This window comes from Amblyomma americanum, chromosome 8 (assembly GCF_052857255.1).
Source record: "Amblyomma americanum isolate KBUSLIRL-KWMA chromosome 8, ASM5285725v1, whole genome shotgun sequence".
Taxonomy (NCBI): domain Eukaryota; kingdom Metazoa; phylum Arthropoda; class Arachnida; order Ixodida; family Ixodidae; genus Amblyomma; species Amblyomma americanum.
Genome location: NC_135504.1, coordinates 27044667 through 27070809, shown reverse-complemented (window position 1 = coordinate 27070809; position 26143 = coordinate 27044667). Strand labels below are relative to the sequence as shown.

Sequence of the window (26143 nt, the reverse complement as noted above, 5' to 3'; positions counted from 1 at the left end):
TTACTGAAAAAAAGCAAATTTTATTTCACCAATGACAAAAAAAAAATGTTTCCTCGTTAACTTAAATTTCGCGTGAGCGGTTGGTCTCTGCCCAGCCCTCCGCCGGTCTCCGGGTGCTCCTTGGCCGCCGCCCGCGCCTCGTCGACGAGGCGCCGAAAGAACGCTAGGCGCACACGCACACACCACCGTTAGAGAAAACAAAACGCCGTCTCTAAGGCGACGCTCCTGCTAGGATAATGAAGGGCGCGAGACGAAAAACCCAGGCAGTAGAAGACGAGGCTTCGGAGCCGCCGCAGGCACGAAGGTCACCCAACGGCAGCGGCGGGGACCACCTCAGTTTGAATACGCACAACCGAGAAAACGTGGGGCGGGGTTGCGGAGACCACGAAGCCGACGCCGCAGTCCGCTGCAAGGGAATCGCAGAGGCCGCGGTGAAGAGGCGCGGGACCGAAGACTCAAACCGTCAGTTCAATCGAATCGTAAAGAGAAAAAAAAAAGTCTTCCGGGACCATAGAAAAAAAAAAGTCGGCGTTTCGAAGAGAAAGTTCTGTTCGTCGTTTTTTTTTTTTTGCGTCGCCGTGCCCCCAGATGGCGCTGCCGGCGGGGCGCTCTGCAGATGTCGATGGCGGTGGGGTGGACAGAGGGAGGAGTAGGAAGAAGCACGCGGCGCAGAAGAGTGCGGCGGCTGCTTCTTAGAAGCACTTGCGGTGCACAATGCTGGGGCCGGACTCGTCGTACTCCTGCTTGGAGATCCACATCTGCTGGAAGGTGGACAGGGAGGCCAGGATGGAGCCGCCGATCCAGACGGAGTACTTCCTCTCGGGGGGAGCAATGATCTTGATCTTCATGGTGGAAGGAGCCAGGGCGGTGATTTCCTTCTGCATGCGGTCGGCGATACCGGGGTACATGGTGGTGCCACCGGACAGGACGGTGTTGGCGTACAGGTCCTTACGGATGTCGACGTCGCACTTCATGATGGAGTTGTAGGTGGTCTCGTGGATGCCGCACGATTCCATACCCAGGAACGAGGGCTGGAAGAGGGCCTCGGGGCAACGGAAGCGCTCGTTGCCGATGGTGATCACCTGACCGTCGGGAAGCTCGTACGACTTCTCCAGGGAAGAGGAGGAGGCGGCGGTGGCCATCTCCTGCTCGAAGTCCAGGGCGACGTAGCAAAGCTTCTCCTTGATGTCGCGCACGATTTCACGCTCAGCCGTGGTGGTGAACGAGTAGCCACGCTCGGTGAGGATCTTCATGAGGTAGTCGGTCAGGTCCCGGCCGGCCAAGTCGAGACGCAGGATGGCGTGGGGAAGGGCGTAACCCTCGTAGATGGGCACGGTGTGGGAGACACCATCGCCGGAGTCGAGCACGATACCGGTGGTACGACCGGAGGCGTACAGGGACAGCACGGCCTGGATGGCCACGTACATGGCGGGGGTGTTGAAGGTCTCGAACATGATCTGCGTCATCTTCTCACGGTTGGCCTTGGGGTTGAGGGGGGCCTCGGTGAGCAGCACGGGGTGCTCCTCGGGGGCGACACGCAGCTCGTTGTAGAAGGTGTGGTGCCAGATCTTCTCCATGTCGTCCCAGTTGGTGACGATGCCGTGCTCAATGGGGTACTTCAGGGTGAGGATACCACGCTTGCTCTGGGCCTCGTCGCCCACGTAGCTGTCCTTCTGGCCCATGCCGACCATGACACCCTGCGGGGAGGGGACATCGCGCCGGGCATCAGTACACTGCGCCCTAGCCGCGACGCCTACACCTACAAGCTCCGTGCGCCAACATGGCCGAAAGTAGACCAGGTACGGGGACGAACCGACAGCGGAGATAGATTCGCCTCACAGCGCCCCAAATCGTGTACGTGAATACAAGAACCGTTCGAATTCAGCCAATTTCTCGGGAGTCTGAACCGTACTGGGAACGTGCTTGTCGCGTCAGCCTACGGTTGTTTTTTTTTTGTGTTCCACGCGTTTCAAGACGCCGCTCCTCAAGATCCACTTCACCGCCCGCCTGTCTTCAGATGGTGGATAACTTCGCGAGCGATACGGGTTTCTCCGCTGCTACTAGCCCGACTAGGGTTACGCAACTACGCGTTGCCGTGCGTAAGGAAGAGGCGACGGGTGCCGCCAGCCTCCTCCCCCTTTGTGCAGCAGCGTGGCCCCGTTCTGGGCGTAAGACACGCGGCAAAGGGAAGACGCTAAGCGGCAATTACACGCCGCCCCGTCCGCCATCTCGCCGCGGCGCGCACCCGGTGAAAAAGTAAAACGGTCACGCTCTTGCCACGGTGGCCCGGTTCAGGAACGCGGGGAGGAAACCTTACGCGCCGAGAAAACAGCGGCGGAGCTAAAAGCAGCGGCCCCCCGACGTAACGCTCGTCTCCCCTTGGCGGGGCTTCTCGCAGACGCGGTGGGAGAGGGGGAATGGGGGTTCAAGATCGAGGGCAATGGTGTCGACTGTGCAGCCGCCCGGTCATTACCGGCGCGAGGAGGAGGATGAAGAACGCGCTATGAAACTAGACGGCGGCAGAGTAAAGAACGAAGGGTTGTTCGAGCGCGCAGAGGCGCCCGCTTTTGGTCGCGAACTGGGCGGCAGTGCCGGAGGGGGGGCGTTATCCACTGGAACCGGATAGAAGTTAGCGCAGAAGAAAAAAAGGGGGTAAAGGAACAGCTAGCAGTGCAAGAACGGCGCGAATTGTTACAATAGCGGTTGGCACGCCCGTTCAGCTAAGGTAGGAAAACTACAGACTTTCTTCTATCGGAATTAGTGGCTGCTGTGTCCCAGTACTGGAATTTAGCACCCCATTATTCGATCCCTCGTAAACGATTTAGAGGCTGCGGTGAACCAATTAGCACCTCGCAATTAAAGCCTGGCTAAAACCCTGCACGGTGGGCACAGATGCAAACCCTCGTGTAGGTCTGCACCTGTGCCCCGGTGACTACAGTCCGAGGAAGGAGGGGGGGGGGGGGGGGGGTGATACAGACCTGGTGGCGGGGGCGACCCACGATGGAGGGGAAGACGGCGCGGGGAGCGTCGTCACCGGCGAAACCGGCCTTGCACATGCCGGAGCCATTGTCGACCACCAGGGCGGCAACCTCGTCGTCACACATGTTGGCTGTTTAGCTGCACAGAAGGGAGAATGCACAAGGGTTATTGCAGGAACAGACACCACTACGGGGCTGCTTGGAAGCGTGGGAAAGCCGAGCACCAGAATCCCGGAGCGTCCCTCAGCAGATAAAAGCCAGATGATAGCGAGTGTCACAGACAAGGTGACCGTAGTGGCACATTGGCAGCGCACAAGTAATGCTTCCGTTTTGAAAAAAGCTAAACATTACTCGTGGCGCTCGGCATAACGCTTCCAAGCAGACGCATCGCAGCAAATTACCGGGCGCTGGCGTAAGCAGGAGTGCTTCGCGAAAGCAGTTACATCGCGAGAACGCAACAGATGAACGACAGCCAATACAAACAGAATTAGTCACGCACGGTAACGGCGCTCGACTAATTAGGAATCTGCATACGCGTGCGGTGGTCCGGGGCGAACGCGAGCTAAAAATAGATGCAAGGGAGCCAGGCGGATACCGAGCCGGCCGCCCGGCACGTTCAAATTTGGCGCGCTTCGAGGCAGCGCGCTAACCCTCGCGCCGGCTTTTCTCGGGAGCCACGCCCCCCTTGCTGATGGGGCGAAGCTTAACTCGTCGTCGCACCGTTAAAGGAGCTGACCTAGAGAACGCCGGCCAATGGGACCGAACGGATCGGTCGTCAACTTGCTAAAGGCGCAAATTTTGGAGTCTTCTCAGTACTCACGAATTACACCGCGTCGAAGCTTTTTCAGCTAAACCGGGATCAGGAACCGAGGAACAACTCAAAGCGGGGCGATCGAATAATCCAAGAGGCGAAGCACGGCGTTGCTGCCGAAGGGCCGGCGAAGAGGCGTTGGCGAAGAACTATTGGTAACCGTTAAGCAGTTAAGCCACTGGGACTTCAACGCAATTAGCACCGAACAACAGATTATCCCTCTCGCTAATCGGTAATCCACGGAGGGCCGGCGACGACCAGAAGCCGAGAGCACACTTGCGGGGGGGGATTTGGGGAAAACGCCGAACTGCTGCTGCTTGCCGCTGCCCACCTTGTTGAGCAAATGCCCCGCCTGGACGAATGGAAAACTTCTCGTAAACGCCGAGAGGCCCGGAGTGACGCTTCTCGGCTCCGCTCCGAGATTATATACGGGGGGCCGCGGCGCGCCGGACGCTTCGCGCGCCGTCACGTGACCCGGACGTGACGTATGCTCAGGGCCCGCGGCCAGCGCCATATAGGGCCGGCGGCGGCCCTCGCTCCCAGCGCAGCGCTACGCTGAGGGGAGAGGGGGGGCCGCACCGCAAAGCCGGGCGGCGCCGGGAGACCCAAGAATGGGCAGCGGCGCGGCGGGGACCCAGGGTTCGGGCACCGGGCGGGCTATTTCGAGCGGACATCTCACCCCTCCTCGCCCCCGGCAACCCCTTCTCTCTCTCTCCCCGAGCTGGTACTCACGGAGAGGAACCCTTCGCAGGACCCCTCTCTCCCCGGGTAGCCTGGAAAAGCCGTAGCGCGAGCCATGTCCCGGTTTGGCCTTCGCCAGGCGCTCTTCACCCGCCGTCCATTCGGTTCGGGGCGGTTGAACGCTTTGTTGTTTTTTATTGCCTAATTTTTTCGCGGGCATCTTTGCACGTGGGACACACCTCTAGCAGGGCCGAAGCCATCACTTTGGAACGGCACTTGTCGAACACGGGGAGCAACGGGACTTTGCCGCAGCTCGAGACAAAGTTTCGAGTCAGTGCAGAAGCGCGCTGGCAGGCCGATCGAGAGAGCTTGGAACATCTAGGCGCGTCCTCTACAACGCGTTGCAGCCATCAGTTGAGGGCATACAGCTGCGCCTTCCAGGCACAACTTTTAAGTTAGCCGCCGTTTTCCACGACTTAGCCGTACAAAAACTGCTATTGAAACTCGCGTTCCGCACATGGGGGGACAATCGCACTTATCCAGGGGCCATGGGCAGAAAAAGCCTTGCGTCTCAGTCGTCTTTGCAGATGTTTGGTTTGGTTTATATGGGTTTAACGTCCCAAAGCGACCCAGGCTATGAGGGACGCCGTAGTGCAGGGCTCCGGAAATTTCGAACACCCTGGTTTCTTTGAAGTCAACACTGACATCGCACAGTAGTACACGGGCCTCTAGAATTTCGCCTTCATCGAAATTCGACCGCCGCGGCCAGGATCGAACCCACAGATGTGTATGCAGATGTGTTTATTAATTGGCACAGACTTCGTGGGCCATAAACGGTGGTGAAAAACTCCTCACTCGCTCCCGTAGGACGCGGCGTTCCCAACCAGACCAAGCTCTTGTCGTAAGACCGTCAAAGCGAATCGCGTCCCATTCGATGTCCGCCGACTTCGGCTATGGCGTTTCCAATGCCTCCCCGCGAATACACCGCGGCGGCACGTACTCCACGAACACCTACAGAGTTAGCGATGTGCTTCGCGGTATCGCAGCCACCCAAGTGTCCCTTATCAGGAGCCCATACCAGGTCACACATGCCACTCTTATCGACGCTCCACATCGCCGACGGCAAAGTGCTTCAGGTCGCACATGAGGCGTTTCAATGCTGACCACCGATTCGACGTATAGGCGTACCCGGGTTCGAACCCGACCGCGGCGGCTGCGTTTTTATGGAGGAAAAACGCTAAGGCGCCCGTGTGCTGCGCGATGTCAGTGCACGTTAAGGATCCCCAGGAGGTCGAAATTATTCCGGAGCCCTCCACTACAGGCACCTCTTCTTCCTTTGTTCTTTCACTCCCTCCTTTACCCTTCCCTTACGGCGCGGTTCAGGTGTCCAACAATATATGAGACAGATACTGCGCCATTTCCTTTCCCCACAAAAACCAATTATTATTATTATTATTATTATTATTATTATTATTATTATTATAGGCGTACTGGACCGCGGCACGACTGCAGCCAAGGCGCAGCAACACTCATTCCCGAAAGGAACCACACCAGACAACACCGTTAGTCACCGAGATGATTCGCAGCTCCACCGCTAGCCTATCATAGCGTGCCCGTCGACGAATGGTAGCCCGCGAATTGGCATTCCATGCAGAATACTGGGTAAAACGCGCCTGTTTTCCGAGTCTCCAAGCCGCCACAATAGAACACCAAGTAGGGCTAGCCACCGCATTGCCCCAGCACGTTGTTCACGCTAACGTTTGGTATCGGCCGAACGAACCACTTACTCCAGAACCGTCAACGAATGCAACGACCCTCGCCCAACGGAGGTCGAAGAAACGTCCGGTGAGTAGCGATCTACGCACTGCTTTCGATCGACTGTCAGTCACCTCCCACCCCGAATCGCCACTTGCGACGAGCTCGTGCAGCTCTGCACAAGGAATGTCCCGCTTTCCCCCTGGTCATAAAAACCACCGCAAACATCCCACTCGAGAACACGCAAACTGTATCGGTGTGTATAAGTGGGAAACCTCAGAGTGAACCGGACGTGGCAAAGAGGTAGACGCGATCTCATCGATCCAAAGCACCGAAAGTCCGTGCCTGTACAAACGCTCAAAAGACATTAAAAAAAAAAAACACGGCGATTACGCAGACAAGCCGTCGATGACATTGAATGGGGGAAAAACCACTGTGTAACCACGTTTCGTTGTTTCAACGCTGACTATACAGCTCAACGCTTGCAATGCCAGGCTAGTTCCGAACCTATTTCAGAATCATTAATAATAATAATTGGTTTTTGGGGAAAAGGAAATGGCGCAGTATCTGTCTCATATAGCGTTGGACACCTGAACCGCGCCGTAAGGGAAGGGATAAAGTAGGCACTGAGAGAAGATAGGAAGAAAGATGTGCCGTAGTGTAGGGCTCCGGAATAATTTCGACCACCTGGTGACTTCAGAATCATTTTAACTATCAATAGTCACAGGATGCCGCTTAGCCTTTCGATCTCGCCTTCCCGGGACGAAAGTTTTTTATTGGTTGCAAGCAAGGGCCGTGGTTCACAACGCTTTCTAGGCATGGTGCAAAAAAATGTATACGGTACGAAAGCTCGGAGGAGGCCCAGAAAGACTGCTGCCGCCGCAGCCGAGGCGGCGGCCCGAGCTACAAAAAGCGCGCTCCGCGAGTCGGCCCGCCAGCAGCTCATAAGCGCAGCCACCCGCCCGAAAAATGTTCGGGATCGGCGCCAAAGTGGTCAGTCTGGCGAATGTAGCAACAATCAAAAGCCAGCCAACGTTCGCGGCGGGGCCACACACACCCACACACCGCCGCCCGCCGAGCAGTCAGTACACAAGTCCGCGCACGCGCCTTCTCACAGAGATGGACCGCGCAGCTACTGCTGCCAAGTTGGCCGCTTCACTGCACGGCTCGGTCGGGGTCTAATCTGGGCCAGGCGCCGCCGCACCGCGCACGGGGGCCACCCCACAAGGGCTCGCACCCGCGCGGGAGACTTCGTTTATTTCTCAGCTAATTAAGAAAACAACAATAGTGTTGAACAACAGCACGCCGGTCGGCTGGCGGCAGCTGGTGCTTGCCCGGGCAGCCGGGGCGGAACGCTGCAACTCCTCCACCTGTCCTTGCAATGTCAAAAAACCACTCGCTTCTTTTTTTCTCAGTGCCTGGGCCTTCGTGAAGTCCCCATAAGTACAAAGCGCACGATTACGCCGACCACAATCGGATACAACTCAAGAACGCAGCGACTTTACCCCGTCAAAGGACCCTCCTTCCAGCCAATGGCGTCGGTCGATTCTCATGACACTGCTAGTGTGACAAAGCAGAGTGTGGTAGATGAAAGGGGTTAATCCGTTCCACCTATGGTCAAGGGTAGAACCCTCTCTGCATTGTAGCGCCGCTCCCTGCATTGTCACGCTAGCAGGGTCATGAGAATCTGCCGACGCCATTGGCTGGAAGGGGGTGCTTTGACGAGGAAAAGCCGCTGTGTTCTTGAGTTGTACCCCAACTATAACCCTACACAGGGTAACAAGCTTCTGCCAGCTTCAACACGCTGAATATCAGGCGTTCAAATTCATAAAACATCCGCTGCATTGTCATAAATGGTATGGTCACACCCACAACAGCCGCCGTGTTACTACTTCCCCAGCAGCGTCTGCCGTGATGTCACCAGCGTGGTTGAACAATAAAGGTTATGTTTCACGGTATCCGAAATACCACAGGGGAAGTAAAAAAAGGCGAAATCTGATTATCTCTACGAGTCCGCTTGCGGTCCACGTAATCGTCACCCGCGTCACTCGCGCCACAAAATAGATGCGGCGAAAAAAAAAAGCAACGTCGAGGAAACAAACTCTCCAGCAATCACCTAGACGCTCCTAATTACGGGGCGGATGCACACATACCTATCTGAAACAAGCGAAGTAGTGTACTATAATGGGCGCGATAGCACCCACGATGCAATATCCTCACACCGTGTGTACAGAGACAGTGACGATATGAGAACACAGCGCGAACAATTAGCAAAGATTATTACTCCAGAAGAGTATTTGCTTTTCGTTTTTGTAAGCAGTGCACAGAAACGCCCCCGCGTCACGTGGCTACATGGCAGTGGCCGACCCTTGGTGCTGCACCTCAGTGAGTCACTCCCAAAACCAACTACCGCCGCGGTGGCTCAGTGGTTAGCGCGCCCGGCTACTGATCCGGAGTTCCCGGGTTCGAACCCGACCGCGGCGGCTGCGTTTTTATGGAGGAAAAACGCCAAGGCGCCCGTGTGCTGCGCGATGTCGGTGCACGTTAAAGATCTCCCAGGTGGTCGAAATTATTCCGGAGCCCTCCACTAGGGCACCTCTTTCTTCCTTTCTTTCACTCCCTCCTTTATCCCTTCACTTACGGCGCGGTTCAGGTGTCCACCGAGATATGTGAGACAGATACTGCGCCATTTCCTTACCCCCAAAACCAATTATTATTATTATTAAAAACCAACTCGAAATACAGAGCAGCCGGAATTAAAAAGGGGCGGCGAATTAACAGACACGCGGAACATCAACGCCAGTGGGCAAACGGGGGAGGAGGGCGACCGGAGGAGGAGAGAGTCCCGAACAATGACGCCTGACAGAACGGGAGGGTATAGGAAGGGCGCGATGGAGCGACGCGCGCAATCACGCCCCCTCTCCCCCCCCCCCCCCCCCCCCCCCCCGCTTTCCATCTCGAAATCAATGCCCATGTTTGGACAGGCTCCGCGCGCGCCGGCGCAGCTATGCGACACACACAGGATCGAGAGCGGCGCTCTTTTGCTTCTATTTTTTTTGTCTCTTCGTTGCCCCGCACACGAGCCTCCCCGCGAAATTTGGCACTGCGCCCGTTAGTTTTTATATTGGCCGTTCGTCGCTGGCGTGTGAACTTTTTCCTCCGCAGCTGCTGCACCCTACGGGACTGATACACGAGACTTGACTATACACCGAACCACGGTTGTGACGGTGCCACTGGCACGCCTCTACACTTGCTGCGTGCTAGAGGAATGACCGACACCGTCGTCACACTGAAATTCCTTGCACGCTTGCGCAAAAATTACGGACGGCACTCGCGTGATTTGAATGCGAGGGCACCGTTTTTCCCATTCTTTATTTTATATTTTTCTCTTCCTAGTGACACACCTACTCATTAGCACACAGTGACAAGGCAACGCGGATACTAGGTTAACATTTGTTCGCCAAGCATCAACGCGGTATTGTGGCCCATGGGCTGCGAGCTCGGCTCGCAATCAGAAGTTCAGGGATCAATTCCCGGCACCTTCAGGAATTGGCAATTCTCGGAGTAGTGGTCCGCCTATTCGGGCAGGAAGAGATTTCTTTTTTTGATACCTCAATGACGTCATCTGGGATTTTTCGTGACCACTTTCGCGGTCAACAACGCCATGCTTCGTACAGTCGATACGCCGTATAACGCTTTGGCATTAAGAAAGCAAGCACCTCCGCCAACGTATAAGGCAGCAACTGCTAACCGCAGGGGCGACTTCGTTATAACAAGCATTTCGCTGTAAGCGGAGTGGCCCGGCAGCGGCCCGTATAAAACGGGCCAGACTTATCACAACGGCGCACTGTACACCGCGCCTTCTCACACACGGAGGGAGCTGGGGGGGGGGGGGTGCACTACGCGGTCCTTGGAGAAATAACCGTGCGCAAAACAATCATAGCCAGTAGACTACGAGCAGACTGACTGCCCCAGTATCGCCGGCCCGACGGGCAAAAGAAAAGGCGGCCAGAGAGGCGCAGCACTACAAACAAGTTCAGTGGAGACGCACTGCTTTGGATGCACCGGCTAAATACGAGAACGCAACCGTTGCCAGAACATACGCCACAGAGGAGGAGAAGGCGGACACCGAAGCGCGCTTAATACGGACGCGCAGTTAACTCGCACGCCTACGTAAGCGACTTCAAAAGGGCCCGAAGCGATTACGCTCGCCCTTATATGCCGCCACGAGAGGGGAGGGGGAGGGGGGGGGGGAGGTGAGGTGAGGAATCGGTGCCACACGATCCAAATTGCTCCCGCCTCGCAGGCACCGGGATTATATTCGCCAGAAGAGCGAGGCTGCATGGGAGAGGAAGCTATCGGCCGTGGGCAGAAACAAACGCAGCCGCACGGCATCGCCCGCGGAAAACGCCAAGGGGGACCTACTACGACACTTGAATAAACAAAACGCCGACAGGAACGCCATAAGCCGCGGTGACGCGAAAAGAAAAACGTGCGGACGATTGAAGTAGAACAAAAGCGAAGTGCGGCGGCGCCGTCTGGGGGCGCAGCCGTCAAGGAAATATGGTGCGCCAGGCACGAACCAAGCGCGCCACCGAAACTCTCCCCATACAGCCCCGAAAGCAACGGGACTTTTGCTTTTTTTTTCGTTTTACGAGGCCCGCATCACAGGCCACGAACAACACCGCGTATATACGCACACATACACACCGGCGCGAATAACTCGAGCAGCGATGGGAGCGCCTGCGCCGTCATTACAAGCGATCCGCTGCTGCTCTTCAATCCTCTGCCCCCCATCCCGAAAAGAAAGCGCAGCAGAGCGGCGCCTTTTGTTTCTGAACCCGCTCGCTCTCGCCAAGGGCGCACGATTTGAGCTGCGCACAGAGAGACGTCGGCGGCGGCCTAATGCATGCACGCGCGCAAATCTCGCACCCGTGAGGAGAAAATTGGGTTAGCCACGGTCGGAGAGCAGCGGTTTCGCGTTCCAGGTGCCGACGCCACCGTGCTTGCGGCGGCGACGACCACACGCACACCTCTCCCAGACCGAAGACGACGCGACGCGGTCGGGGCCTCTCTGCAACACCCCTCGCTAAAAAGTTCCACGCGACGGTGGTCAGCTGGTTATAACCCCCCCCCCCCCCTCCCTCTCTCTGTCCGCTCTGCTTGGAAGCCCGGCGGGTGCCAGGGAGCAGAAAAAAACAAAGACGGTAGCATCATCATCGCTCAAGAAAAACGCGCCAAATTACGGGCGCCAAGCAAAGCTCGGTGAACTCGACCGAGCCGCCGTTATTACCATGATACGGCGCCTCGCGCTACAAAACATGACGCTGGCAGAGCACCATCGCACGGGGAGGGGTCAGTGAATGCAGGCAGTGCCCCTCGTCCAGCTGTTGCCGGCCTTGAGCAATCTGCCGCACGAAGGCGAGCACGCGCGCGCACGTGAGTTGCGTAACCATATCGCGCAGCAGCACGTCCCGTTATGCGGCGTGCCTACTCTCCCCCCCCGCCTCCTCCATTCATCGCCGCCGTCCAGGCCGATTTTATTCAAACGGCGTGACGCTACCGGCCGCACGAGTTAAGATCCCATCCAGGACGCGTGCCCTGCTGGTGATCCCTCATGTAAACGGGGCCAACGAACGGCTCAGCGTCAGGGAGGACCGCGTCTCGGCGCTCCAAGGACGGGGCACAAGGACCTGTACTACACCCTGCGAAGATATGCGCTACCGGCTTGCGCACTTCTGTCGTACGTGAGTGGCCGCCGCGATGGCCGAGTGGTTATGGCGCTCGGCTGCTGGCCCGAAAGACGCGGGTTCGATCCCGGCCGCGGCGGTCGAATATCGATGGGGGCGACATTCTAGAGGCCCGTGTACTGTGCGATGTCAGTGCACGGTAAAGAACCCCAGGTGGTCGAAATTTCCGGGGCCCTTCACTACGGCGTCCCTCATAGCCCGAGTACTCACGCTTTGGGACGTGAAACACCCATAAACCAATCTCTCGTTCGTGAGGCGCCGAAGTACAGCATACCACAGTTTAACACTTAAAATCACCAGGAGGCGACGCAGCAGGTTAGGAGCTAGGTGGTCTGTACATCGCTGCTTACCGGGCGCATTCTGTGTGCAAGCTCGTTCCAACATCTATCCGTGTGTGGATGGATGGATGGATGGATGGATGGATGGATGCCATTGTGTGTGTTGTGTAGCCCACAGTGAGCAGGAACAGAAGCGGCACTACGATTTCCACACACACCCCCCTCCCCGCAAAGAAAAGACAAAACAAAGGATAGTCAAATTAAACCAGTACAGCTCCAACAGTTTCGCATGCGCAGCGTTTGACGCCTGCCAGTCAGTGACACCGATGAGCAACCGAGCGGCAACAAAAGGGCACAGAGACGTAAACGGCATTTAAAAAATGGAGAGCAGAAAAGCCGCGCCCCTCCCCACGTCCTTCCTGTTGACGCAGCATTCGGCTGCCTGCCCAGCGCGCCGGTAAGAACGTCGGAATCCCGTTACGCGCCACACAGGATGCGCCGAGCGCAGTGGCGGCGAACGCGATACGCGTCTGGGCGCTTCGCAAAATGCCCGCGTGACGTCCATCCGTGGTCGGGTTACAAGGCGGTGTGTGTGTGTACTACAGCGGCGCCCATTTAATCCCGCCCCAGCTCCACCGAACGAGAAGGGGTCCAAACCGCGCATACCTCGGAGAGTACAGAGTCGATCACACTTGTCTAGAGCGCTCGGCCGGTGTGCTGCGGAGCAAATTAAGTGATATCTTTTCGCAGCTGCTTTGCCAGCGGTAAGGCGCTGGTGCCTTTGCGATTCACTTCTCTATTCTGCTCCTGTCCAGTGCAACCATTATCAGTGAGTCAATACTTGCTTTAGAATTCTGCTTTTTTTCCCCCCCCCGAATGCCACCTCTCGAGCACTCTAGATAAGTGTGATCGACTGTGTACTTATTTCCCTATTCGTTAGGTCACAACGTTTGACGTTTACCCGCCGCGGTGGCTCAGTGGTTAGGGCGCTCGACTACTGATCCGGAGTTCCCGGGTTCGAACCCGACCGCGGCGGCTGCGTTTTTATGGAGGAAAAACGCTAAGGCGCCCGTGTGCTGTGCGATGTCAGTGCACGTTAAAGATCCCCAGGAGGTCGAAATTATTCCGGAGACCTCCACTACGGCACCTCTTCTTCCTTTCTTCTTTCACTCCCTCCTTTATCCCTTCCCTTACGGCGTGGTTCAGGTGTCCAACGATAATGAGACAGATACTGCGTCATTTCCTTTCCCCAGAAACCAATTATTATTATTAGGGAAAAAAAAACTATTGAGGCTATCTGTAGGTGCGAGTCACCAAAAAAAAAATTGGCGGTGGTTTAGCTCTGGTTAAATCTCGAGTGACGCGATAGCTACAGCTGGCCGAGTGGAACTTGCTCAGTTCAATTGCGAAGACAGTCTTTCGCTGCTCCGTTACACCGGGCGTTCCTTCTTCATCTGCGTCCCACTTCACACGGCACATGCGCACAGCTGTTGCGAGGCGCGCCGCCGGCAGCAGCAGCTGCTGCGCACCACGTGACCAACGGCCTCACCACGTGATCAACCCACGTGAGCAACGGCCCCGCCACACTGATGAAGGCTCGAAATGCTAGCGTAAAGTAGCTATCGCTACAAAAAAAAAAAAAAAATATCTCCAGTCTGATACAACTCAAGAGCGCAGCAACGCTTTTTCCCCGTTAAGGGAGCCCCTTCCAGCCAATGGTGTCGGCCGATCTTCATGACCCATCTAGTGTGTCAAAGCAGGGAGTGCTAGATGAAACGGGATAATCCCCTCCCTCTATGGCCGAGGATAGACCCCTCTCCCCATTGCGGCGACAGCCGCCGCGGTGGCTGAGTGGTCACGGCGCTCGGCTTCCGCCCCTAAAGACGCGGGTTCGATCCCGGTCGCGGCGGTCGAATTTCGATGGGGGCGAAATTCTAGAGGCCCGTGTACTGTGCGATGTCAGTGCACGTTAAAGAACACCCGGTGGTCGAAATTTTTGGAGCCCTTCACTACGGCGTCTCTCATGGCCTGAGTCGCTTTGGGACGTTAGACCCCCATAAACCAAACCAAAGTCATTGTGTCGACGCTCCATGCTTTGTCACCCTATCAGGGTCATAAGAATCGGCCGACGCCGTTTGCTGGAAGGGGGTCCTTTGACGGGGAAAAGCCGCTGCGTTCTTGAGTTGTATTGGATTGTAGAAGGAAGCAGGTCGGGCAAGCGCCCTCAAAGAAGACTGCGGCGACAAGTGGGAGGAGGATAAGAGGCGGCGACGCCGAGATCGTTAACCTTGCCGGGAGGAGAGACGACGGGAGAAGCCACACAAAGGCGGCGGTGGTAAGAAACGCGCCACGAGTTTCCGCGGCGACGTGTCGCGTGTACAAGCGTGCCCAGAGGGGGCCACACGGAATGCCGGGCGACGATTAATTCCAGGCGCACGTCCACTGTCAGCCAACAAGCGCGCGTAGGGGATGCGACGAAACAAAGGTGACCGGAAAACGGCCGTGTTCCGACGACGTCACCATAGTTTCGCTATAGCCGCGGGCGTGCGTTGCTTCCCTTGTATGCGCCACTACCCCAGGGGCCAATGAAGCAGCGATTTGATTACCCTATAAGCACGCTGCCGACTGCAATCACGTCACGCGTTACGAGCGTACCTAACCGACAGATCTCTGGTGATGTGCTGCCGAGGGATCCTACACTGTTACACCTATATATAGGGTAGTAACCACGACGGAAATGTCATGTGCTGCAGGAGCGAGTTTAAGATGCGGGACCCCTGCTGAAAGCGAGAAATTCTCAATGCAATTATTAAGTTAAAAGAATTGCCCACATTATTAAATTACTAAATTAAAAGAAATGCTCACATTTCTTATTGTGTAAATAGTTTGCGTATATTACCCCCCCCCCCCCATCCTCTCTCCCTGTCCCCTTACCTGTTTCATTTCATCTCTCCATTCTGCCTGCTATCCTTTATTTCCCGTGCCCCAGCTCGGGTGCTTCAGTATCGAACTATAGATGACAGATGCCGGGGCTAGCAAAAAATCTTTTCCTTCCTTTTTATTATTTTAATAACAACCACTTACTACTACTACTCTATCAATGCAATTATCACGTTTCCCTCGACTCGCACTCTAGTGACCCAGACAGCTCGAGAAACTCAACGCACCTCAGATTAATCCCGCTCCCCAACAGCGCTCCACTCCGCAGGAATCGACTACAGGTTGTCCTACGTTTCGCCTCTCGAGGCCAGGCATCTTACTCTGCCTTTTAACGCCCGGTTCTAACGTGCACCGCTTCTGGCAACGACTCATCACCGGGACAGTGCGTGTCCATCCTTGCTCGAAACCCGCCGGTATAGCCCCTACACAAGGTCGCGCACACAGCGAAGGCCCTCTTCGAACAGCCCCCGAAGGTCAGTCAGTCGGTCAAGACGACGACACCGTTACGTAAACGACCCCGCGTCGCCCGCCATCCGCAATGGTGCCGGCGACAGCACCGCTACCACAGCTTTTATTTTTTTTTTTTGGGGGGGGGGGGGGGCGTTTTTTCCCTCATCGCCACCATTTTCCCCGCTGCCGCCAGTATCACCGCCGTTCCCCGCCTTGTACGGGGCTCATTACGCAACGCCGGCGGGCCGAGAGAAATTGCTCCCAAACAGCGCCAGACGGCGCCACACTTCTCAAAGCACAGCGGCAGCTTCTGTCCCAAAGGAGAGAATGAAAGAAAAAAAAAGGAGGAGGAAATCTCGAGGAAGCAGAAAAGAGCGGGCACGGCGTATATGACCGAGGAAACTGTGCCACCTGACGCGTCTTCACGCTTCTCAGACTCGCGGCACATTCCTGCCTGCTGGGTACAACAGTAGCAAAGCTAACCGCCCCCACCCACCTTCCTACGCAGGTTCTTCAATCGCTCTCCAAACGACTGGCGGCGGCCAAGTGTATTACACGAGACAAGAAGAAGAAAGAATAACGGGTCAGTAGACACCGCGGCATAACGAAAGAGGAAGGTCTTCCACGAGGCCAACCGTCGTCTGGGCTGTAGTTCCTCCGTTCAATTTCCTCTGGCTAGACGAACTGAAAATTCCGACTTTTCCCACATATATACATTTTTTCCCCTGCCGCAATTCCTGCTTCGAAATTAGGCGCCTTGCGAGTAACGCCACTAACGACAGCAGATGCATACAGCCAGGCGGCCAGCTGGGATGAGAGTGTGACATATAAGGCAGCGTAACCAAACCGCAGCCACGTTAGGTCAGACGTTTCCCACCACGGCAACCTGTGCGCGCGTGTTTTTCATTTTCCTGCGTGAGGAAGGACCCGTTTCGAAGCGAGGCATTTCAGGCTCACCGATGGTATGAGGTCTCCGAAGAGATTAGTCGCCAAAGCTTCAATGGCTATAGAGATGTGTGCCAGTTGCGCCAAATAGTGATGCGCGCTGCCAAGTTTCGACGCGCTGTCGGGGACAGACGTCTCTACCGAAACCATACTTGTGGAGGTGCGAGTCGAGTTCCCGTGGTTAATGCGAGGTGATCGAGTAAAAAAAAGTAACACATACGCGCCAAAAATCGCTTCTCCTTCCCGGGTTCGAACCCGACTGCGGCGGCTGCGTTTTTATGGAGGCAAAACGCTAAGGCGCCCGTGTGCTGTGCGATGTCAGTGCACGTTAAAGATCCCCAGGTGGTCGAAATTATTCCGGAGCCCTCCACTACGGCACCTCTATATTCCTTTGTTCTTTCACTCCCTCCTTTACCCCTTCCCTTACGGCGCGGTTCAGGTGTCCGCCGATATGCGAGACAGATACTGTCAGGTACCAACAACACAGAACAAAGCACCTTTTAGCATGTTCTACTAGTGTTATGGGAAACATGATTTCGTTTTTTTTTATTTTTTTTTTGCTCCCGTGACGACTGACTGTGACACCCACAAATATTTAACTTCGATGAATAACTAAAAAAATTGCCAAGAACCGCTTAAAACGATTTCACGTTTTTTTCCCCCGATCTATTCTCTGAAATCTCCTCTCGTGTCCTGTTCAGCTGTCAATCATGACGTCACAATTAACCAAACTGCGCGCGGACTGCCTGCTGCTTTCCTCCGTCCAATCCCGCAGCGCAGATTGCTCGCAAAGCTTCAACTGTCCCCTGACCGTAATTCGTTGAACGACGTCCCAACTTGTGACGTCAGGACTCGCATCCGAACAAACAATGCAAGCAGCTGGCTCAGACATCGAACCGGCGGAGATGGTGCATTGGCAAGGAAACGACCGAACGATTAGTGAGCCTGTCGAGTACAAAACCAACTCGAATTTCGCGCCAGATTCTCCTCGTCACACGCGCACATGGACGACACGCTCGAGCAGCAGCTTGACGCCTACCGCCATCTGCCGGAGCGCCAGCAAAACGCAGCCTGTGCATAAAGAAAAAAAACAATACCGCAGTGCTGGCGCTCCACTGCATCTGACGCAAAACACAGAAGGGCCAGGGTCTCCTCCGCGTCGTGCCCACGTTCTCGGTGTAGAGCAAGTGGAGCTTAGACAAAAGAATCGCGCGAGCACCGCTAGCTAGCTCCTCCAAGAGCCAGCTGCCGCAACAGCAGCCGGTGCTTTATCACCCGCTCCCATCCGACAATGGCTCGGTCACTAACCAACTAGTCCACGGCTGCAGCGCACCTTGCAAGGGTGACCGGGAGATCAATCCGCACCCTCTGCGTCGTGTAACGGAGGCCGTAATTACGGACCTAATTAGACCGCCGCCGCAGAACCGACCCGGCCTCGCACAACAAAGCACCGAGCAGCAAAGATTGAAAGATAGAGGGCGGTGCGAAGAAATAAACGGCGCCTTGGTACGAATCGATGCGACGAGTCAAAGCTCCGAGAACAAATCTACGCGGAAGTTCCAGTTAAAGAAACACCCCCCCGGTCCCATTTTGGGAACCGCTTCCGGACTTGCCCAAGTTCACGGTTGTCGATTGCTACAATGTGGGACCAATGCAACACAACAACAATCGAAATGAAGCTGAAGTCTTTTTCTGCCGTCGTCTCTCCACACACCGAGCGGCTGCGCGGGCGTTACTGTTCAGTTTCGACACGAGGCTAAGCACGGGGCAGCAAAGATAGCCGGAAACAGTGTGTCGCTGTGACGAGGCCCGTTGCGGAACACTGCAGTCGCCACAGAGAGCCATCAACGGACGCGAACGCGAGGCGTTGAGCGATTTAGGAGACAACGTGCGTTCTGTTGTCAACTACGTCGCATGCAGCGTTGAAAAAAGTATACAATAAAGCGGGGGAGCTCAACAGTTCGAAGCATTGGCGAACTGTGAGGAAAATAACGTCGATGTTTCACCGCACGGGCTCAGCGCTCCGGCTCGCCGACCCAATTTTGGCCATGGCCGCCGCAGACCTTCCCCTCCACTTCGAGTGGGGGGCCCCGCGTTTAGAAGGCACAGCAACCCGGGCTGCTCAAAAAAGGCCCGTAAAACGGTTTCAAACCCTCGCGAGAACCGCCTGGGGAGAGCCTTCCTCCCTCCCACAAGCGACCGGCCTTTCCGTCCCCTCGTCCTCCTCTCCACCGCACAACAACACAAGAGGCTTCGAGCGCCGGCGCGGACCCGTTTTTAGGACGCGCTCGCTCACCAACCCCGCCCCCTCGCAGCAGATTCCCCAGCGCGACGGCCGCGTCAGGCCGACCGCGGCGCGTTCCGGCAGGTCTGGTCTGGCAACCCTCCAAATTCCTCCTCCCCCTCCTCCGCTCGCAGCCAAGATGGCGGCGCTCGCGGGTCGGGAATCGCCTGCTCACGCTGCCGTTCTCCCAGCACGACGCTTTCGGAAGCTACGCAGCGGCACAACTTGCGACTCGACCCGGCCGGCCAGCCTGACAGGATTGAGCGACAGCTTCGTGCACCGCGACCAGGGGTCCTGCAGGCTTGCAGGTAAGCCCGACTTTGTCACTCTGTAGCAGCAGTACAGCCGGTGTTTGCAACCTCACGTACGCCTCAGCACCAGATTCGATTCCTCGATAATGGAACGAGGCCCTGACGCTGCACGTGAAACGCAGCCGGTCTTCCTTCCGGATACGCAAGCTTAATGGGCGATTTGGATTCAGATCCGGAGTTTTGAGCGGACCGCGACAGTGCCGTTGCTAGAAGTCATGGCTCCTTCGCCGGTACGCCGCAGGTTTCCCGCAATGTCATTTTCAACGCAGCAATTGCTGGAGCATTGAGGACGAAGCTTAGCACGACAGTCATCGTCAAGGCAGCGGCACACGGCAGAAATTGAGGATAGCGCTGTCGTTGCAAATACAAGGGCAACGGCAGGTGAGCGCTTAGATGCGACGAGCCACACAGCCGCTGGCACCGCTAATCGCCAAAATCGCCGCACGCCACCGGAGGTTAATTACTGGGCGCCGTTTAGCCACGGGGGCAGAGGAATACCTGATGCACTAGCTCTCCAACGCCACTGTGCCTGCAGTGGCAATTCATGATTGCATTACCACAGCACTGCAGTGACTGCCGACCACGCTGGCGACGCAAATCCAGCCATTTGGATGGCTGGAAGTCTCGAAGGCTGCCATTACTTCAGTTCGCGGTGCTGGTGGCTCGGCACGCCCACTAAGGGCAGTCTTGAACAGCTCATGCAGAGACTATTACTTCGCGACAAGTGGGCTCTCATTCTGAAACTGCCTAAAGCGAAATAATCGGTTCAACGAAGTGATTCTCTTTGAAAGCTGCTATTGGAAATTAATGTTATATTCAGTGCTCTCACTTTTAACCAAGTTTTCTCCTAATGGATTTATACAATCATTTTTCTGTCAATACAAAACATGAGCGACCATTCCGAGCTACTCCGATGTTCATAAGGAAAGCGCTCATTCATTAGCATCCACCCCCCACAGCCTACAATGGAATGCTGTACGTATTTTACAAACCTTCTTAGTTAAAAAAAAATTCAGAAGACGAATTTTTCTTCAATTGCGCAGATTCTGTGAAAGTTTAACAGCTTTTCATTGTAGCCATCTGGCTTTGGTGGGTGCATGCTAAAGAGGAGGTGCTACTGAAATCCACCTTGGTAATTTACAGCGATATTCATTTCATGATATTGTACCATGACGCGTGCTAGGGACATTACAATCGCTCAGCAGACAGGCGAGGCCAGCTTCAGTTTCCCCATTATAAGTACCACGATATCTGCCATGATGGAAGTAATTTCAGCGTCCATTTGATCACCTTGAGGTTGCTAGCAGCAGACATTACGACTGACAAAAGTCGCGGAATTTAAGTGTGGTAGCTCGCTGAGCATCCAAGGCAGCGTGGTGGCGCAGCGTATGAATTTCGCGCCAACCACTCTCACCCCAGGCGAGCATGACGTCACCCTACTAGACGGGCCATGTGGACATCCCGGGGTGACGTCATGACCAGGGGGGGGGGGGGGAAGCGGCGCCGCTCGCAGTGACGTCACGTGCCGCGCGTCCCGAAGTGCCACTGCGAGCACCTCAGACGAGGAAACGCCAGTTGAATTAATCGGTTCCTCACCGCGGTGACGTCATCGCGAGATGGGGACGTTAGCCCCGCGCAGGAGCAGTTAGTGCCTAGAAGACCTCTTTTTCTCGTACTTTCCTCGGGAACAAATGAGAAATACCAGTTTCCCCTCTCACGAAGCGACATTAACTTTCGCATGATGAGGACAGATTAACAGTAGCCGCTTTTCCTCTAGCTTCAGCCAAATTCGCGAATGTGGCAGCCAAAGCAGGGAACAGTGACGCGCGACACACTAATCTGGCGTCGTACTGTGCGTCGTACTTTACATGTGCTGCACCACATGTAAAGAATTACGAAACTTACATTCTAGTTAGAAAATTCCAAGATAAAATCGCATATACTTCAGCTACCCCTGCGAGTTCCACTAAGGTCTTCCTGTGTAGCCAGCGCATCACGACCTGCATTCTCGCTTAGAACGTGAATTAGAAAAAAATTACAAGGACACGCCCCGCGAAGTTTCAAAGCGCTTACACAAATCTGCGACACATGCCACGAAGGCAGTAGGGTTGTCATCAGATAACGAGCTGTCGAACGCTGATAGCGGTCGAGGAAATGCGCTATCCGGAGGGAGGGATGGCTGTGATAGCATCCATGGAGCATGACACATTCTCGGCAGCGCCCATTTCCGCCGGGATAAAAGACCTCAGGCAAAAAGCAAAATTAACAAAAAAAAAGATATACGTGTCACCTCTTCGCTCGACACAGCCTGCTTTCAAGGCACGATTAAGCCCAGGATCAAATAGAACAAAGAAAGCTTACGGCGCTGTCTTTCATCGAAATCGGTGACTGCCGTCCGAATGCTTAACGACATAATGTAATGCAAAGAGATCGCATCATAGGCTTTCTATCAGATGCAGTACATAGGCTTTCTATCAGACGCATACTGCATGCGAATGAACTTAAGAGCCTTAAGTCCATCAAAGACTGAATTCAAAGTCCAAGATAGCGTAAACGACAAGTCACCAACACGAATTGCCCACAGCAACTAATCAAAGCTCAGCTGGTTAAATATTGAATATTAAAGCGTAGCAAGGGATGGTTGTGCCAACTATTTCAATTAGGGGTGATAGACGTCGAAGAAATCACGTTTGAAGCAACCACGCCTAAGCCGGCCAACCGCTAGGCCAGCTAAGTGATAAGGGCCGGGATACCAGGAAAATAGGCGATGATGTGGGCATCACTAACAGCCTTGAAGGGCAATACTGCCGAAGTGCCGGCGAGATAGTGAAGTATTCCTTATCGTGCGGCGCCTTTTAATGCCAGGAATCCGACATCTCGATATCGCTGGGGGCGGAGTCCCCGAGCGGAGCAGCTTGGCCGGCACCATGTGCGGCGTGCGCATTGACCCGTTTCATTAAATTTTTAAAATAATCATGAAAACGTTGAGTAGGATGAACTAACACGCGTACACAGCACGCTCGCGTAACGAACATCGCCGGAACTAAAGCAGCAACAAAGGGGGCACGCAGATTCGCCGGTTCTGGTTCATTGTCCCGGAGGGCTTCACATTGCACGATGCGGTTCAGTAGATAAGACGCGACGTAAAAGAATCGTTGATCTTCAAGACCCGCCCTCGCGTTTAAAACGGGGCGTTAATCTGCGGAGAACGCGTAGTGCTAGTGCGTACTAACGCGAATTTCTCCCGAGTCGCGCGGCTTGGGTTAGGCCTAAGGGACACCGGTCGTTAAAAAGCCACTTTGCCGGCTATGAGTGGCGGCGGTGGGAGAGTGCGGCCACACTGCAGGCACAAAGAAGCGCAAAGGGACTTTTTTTTGGCAGGCGACACAGGCAAGCCGGGAGAGTTTTGCAGACGCAGCAACCGGCAACTTGCGCGCGTTTCGAAACGCCGGCCCGTCCGTCGTCTTCTCGGGATGGATTCGAAAATAGGTGACCGAGGTTTTTCGGGGGCTTACCTTCAGTGGAATCGGGAGGAATTTGGAAGAGAAAAAAGTTCGGTCCCGGCGTTGAAGGGGTCGGGGAGACGGCGGCGGTTGCGGTGGCGTTACTAAACGGCGCCGAACAGAGACAAGAAGCAGTCGCCGGCAAAAACGCGTTCCCGTCCCTGTCGAGGGGGAAAGACGCAGATGGCGAGGGAGAGGTCGCCGAAGAGAGCGAAGGGCGACGGCTGGGCGTAAAAGGCGACGCGACCACTGCGCGTTCAGCGGAACCGAAAATCGGACCACGACGTCGCCGAGCGGTGGCAGTCGAATAGATTTTAGCCCTTTAATGTCAGAAAATCGGCTCGAGGCTCACCGTAGTCACTTGAAGACCGAAGGACCAGGTCCGACGACCGATGAGGCGGGCAACGTCGATCGTCGTTGACGTCGAGTCCACCAGCTTTTCGAGGCGAGCTCGGCTAGGCGTGGCGTACTTCCAAATATGGTAAAGAATTGCACCGCGAGCTCCGATTGGACGGCGCGCGGGGCACGCTCCATGAGGAGCCGCGCGCGCCGGCGTGCCCGGACCGGTAAAAAGAATAAAGATACAGTATTCGGATGGTGGGGGCATTCTTTTGTTATGCTTCTTCGTTTCTATTCTACCTCCCGTGCTGCCGGCTCGTGCCGTGTTTGGTATTTCATTTTGCTACAGCGGGTGGGGGGCGAATTTTGCCGCCCCGTGATGTCGTTTGGATGTTTGGCGTGTCTGGCGTCGGGCTTTTCTCTCAGAGAAGCGCGCGAGTTGGCCCGCTAAGGTCGGCGTCGGTATTTTCTGCGGTAGCGTTTCTTATGGCTCGAGTGTCTCCGTGCCTGCGAGAGAGGTGCCTCAAAAGACGTTTTTCCGCCCTTTCGGCCCGCGTAGCTGCCTTCACGGGCCGTGAAGGTCGAGGATTGAGTCGTGGAGCGGAGAAGACTGCGGGCTAGGAAGAAATCTTTGTTCGCCGGCGCGGCGTGTCGTCTGCTCTGCAGTCACGGCAGACGACAACGAGCCGTGGCAGCAGCGAAGCGGCATGCATTGCCGGCAAGGGATATTGCGTTACGTTTGCCTAGGCGCGGTGTCATTTGTTCAGCCGCTTATCGCGTAGAAGCACAGCTGAGATCCCGTTGCTGCATTGGCTAATCCAGCTCTGCACTTGCACGGCATCACGTGCTAGGCGACTGCGAAGTCGACGGGAAGGGCGTTTTCTCTCGCGACGTATCCTTCCTTCGCGCGATGTGCGCGTCGCCGTAGCGCGTCTTGCGCGGAGGCTATTACGTTAATGCATATATGCAGCACGCCGTGACTCACACGGAAGTCTGGAGAGAGTGACTCCTTCGCGCGTTTGAATTTCGGATTCGTACGGCGCCCTTTCAAATACCGGCAGCATCCAATCGCGGTTCGTCGCCGGTGACGAACAGCTCGTGGGACGAGGCGCCGCAGCACCGTGGCGTTCATCGAGCAGCGAAGAAGCGTTTGTTTTGGAAAATCGGCGCAGAAGAGCCGGAAGTTCGTTAATGATTCGCACTTGTAAACGGCTGCACAGGCTCGAAGACGGGTTTAAAGAAGCCTCAGCTGCGCCGATCAACTTGGTAGGGGACAGGCCGAGATATAGAGGCTCGAAACTGGGCCCTGTGTTCTCAGCCAGTTGCAACAATTTTCGGCTCTTCCGGTAAAGCGGTGGTTATTGCGAATGAGAAACTATCTGCGACCTTTCAAGCGAACGCGCGCACTTTCGTCAGTGTCCTTCGAGTCCTTGCAGCAGATGGCAGAGCGAAAACTGTGACGAGCAGTGCGCAATAAAACTGCCTAAAAAAGGCTAATGAGCGCGCGAACGTCACTTCCCTGTATTTGCATCGTGTCTTCATGTCAGCACTAAATCGATTGGTTGGGGTGGCCTCGCGTGACAATGCGGGCTGACATTTGCGGCTGCTGTCATGAGGTATGACTAATAGAAGCAATTAAGGCCTGCACTAGAGGATCTGAGTGCAGATCTAAGTGCTTAGAGCGCACTTCCTGTATGCGACCGAGCCATAAGCAAACGTATTCAAAATGTGAGAAAAATACAGCTCGGCGGTACAGCTGGGTTCCTTAATATGTACCACTGGGGACAAATGTTTCCGGGACGCGAGTTCAAGGAAAAACGTTTAGTGCAGCGCACGTCGCTACCCAGTCGTCTGATATTGTGAAGAGAGAAAGGAGAATTTAGGCCTTTAATGCCTTCAGTTGAACCTAGTTATAACGAAGTTGAAGGAGCCCGGCGATTACTTCGTTATAGCCGTAACTTCGTTATAGACAGTGTTGACCGAGCTTCTGAGGGGAATCGTCATTCCTTCGTTATATCCATTATTTCGGTACAAACCGTTTTGTTGTAACGGGGTTCGACTGTCTATCCACTGAGCTTCCGCGGCTGGTTTATAGCTCTCTATGCGTTGCGCATTCACTGCATCAGAACAGCACTTGCGTTCCCCAAGGTGCGACCTTGGGGAATTTTGGAGCCGCTATACTATGCTCCAGAGTTTTCAAGGCCACGGACTGATCCGCAACGCAATAGATTGCTATTCAGCTGTACATTTACGTGGCAAAAAAAAAATGCAGACGAAGCGCACGTTGGAGTCCAACACCGGTGGCCCCTAATTCAAGTAGGGTACTGACCGAAAAGAAATAATAATAATAATAATATAAAGGTAAATAAAAGAATTCTAAATGTATTAGGGCGAAAAAAGCACTGTGCGCGAACTTCATCTTCATCTATAAATGTTCGTCTTCGTCGATAAGCCCATTCCTGCGAGTGGCAATGAAGTTCCCGAGGTGCAGAATTCCCCGCCTAGATTTGTATTTCTGCAAATGTGGCTTAACTCCGGCAAACCTTTGAGAATCGTGCGTGGAAATTGAATCACTAGAGCATTACATATCCTCTTGCCTGCGGTTTGCACCTCAGTGGAGAATGTATTCCTGGATGTCTTCCTCCTCCCCTGCTTATTCTGTGAGTTCACATTCTCCTCTCCTTCGGTGCGAGCCCCAGGCGTTACGCGTTGAATCCGATTTCTGAGTACCTTCACGACTTTGCTAATACGGCGGGCGGCGGATTCTCTTTGTTGAGTGTGCTCAGAATTGTCCCAAATTTTGTCGTGCGCTTTTCTGTGTTCTTGTTTTATTATTCCCAATCAATTCTGTGGTCTTTTTCTGTTCAGTTATTTTCTCTTTCATTTCACTCGCGTTCATATATGTGCGCTTCATTCCCCCGTTTACCTTGCAGTCACTTCAATAATTTTCTTTGGCATCGCTCACAAAACGCCGGCCAATTAATCCCCTCTCGTGGGTGTGTTGTCATGCCTGAAGAGGTGAGCAACAACAACGAAGCTGATTCCGGATGCTCTGTTTTAGATTTCTTTTTCTTTTTTTTGGCATGCCGACCCTATCTGTCAGGCCTTGCAAACATGT

General features: G+C 54.9%; 2 protein-coding genes across 5 annotated transcripts in view; one reads left to right on the top strand and one right to left on the bottom strand.

Moving 5' to 3' along the window:
* Positions 1 to 23142, bottom strand: LOC144101192 (actin, clone 403). 3 transcript variants are annotated; one of them, XM_077634264.1, is made up of 3 exons: positions 23039 to 23142; positions 2979 to 3117; positions 1 to 1697 (listed from the first exon to the last, which is right to left on the bottom strand). In XM_077634264.1, exons 2-3 carry the CDS (start codon positions 3102 to 3104, stop codon positions 693 to 695), a joined length of 1131 nt encoding a protein of 376 aa, XP_077490390.1. In that variant the 5' UTR covers positions 3105 to 3117; positions 23039 to 23142; the 3' UTR covers positions 1 to 692. The 3 variants fall into 3 exon arrangements, with proteins under 3 accessions (XP_077490390.1, XP_077490389.1, XP_077490388.1); XM_077634263.1 differs by lacking the exon at positions 23039 to 23142 and adding an exon at positions 22699 to 22843; XM_077634262.1 differs by lacking the exon at positions 23039 to 23142 and adding an exon at positions 4121 to 4257.
* Positions 6162 to 26143, top strand: part of LOC144101193 (uncharacterized) — a 37810-nt gene continuing 17828 nt past the window's right edge. Inside the window, exons 1-2 of one of the 2 annotated variants that reach the window (XM_077634266.1) lie at positions 6162 to 6315; positions 19007 to 19180. In XM_077634266.1, the coding sequence (XP_077490392.1) occupies positions 6275 to 6315; positions 19007 to 19180 (215 nt within the window). In that variant the 5' untranslated portion in view covers positions 6162 to 6274. Of the gene's footprint in view, positions 6316 to 18493; positions 19181 to 26143 lie in introns of those variants that run through there. The other variant, XM_077634265.1, reaches the window with a different exon arrangement.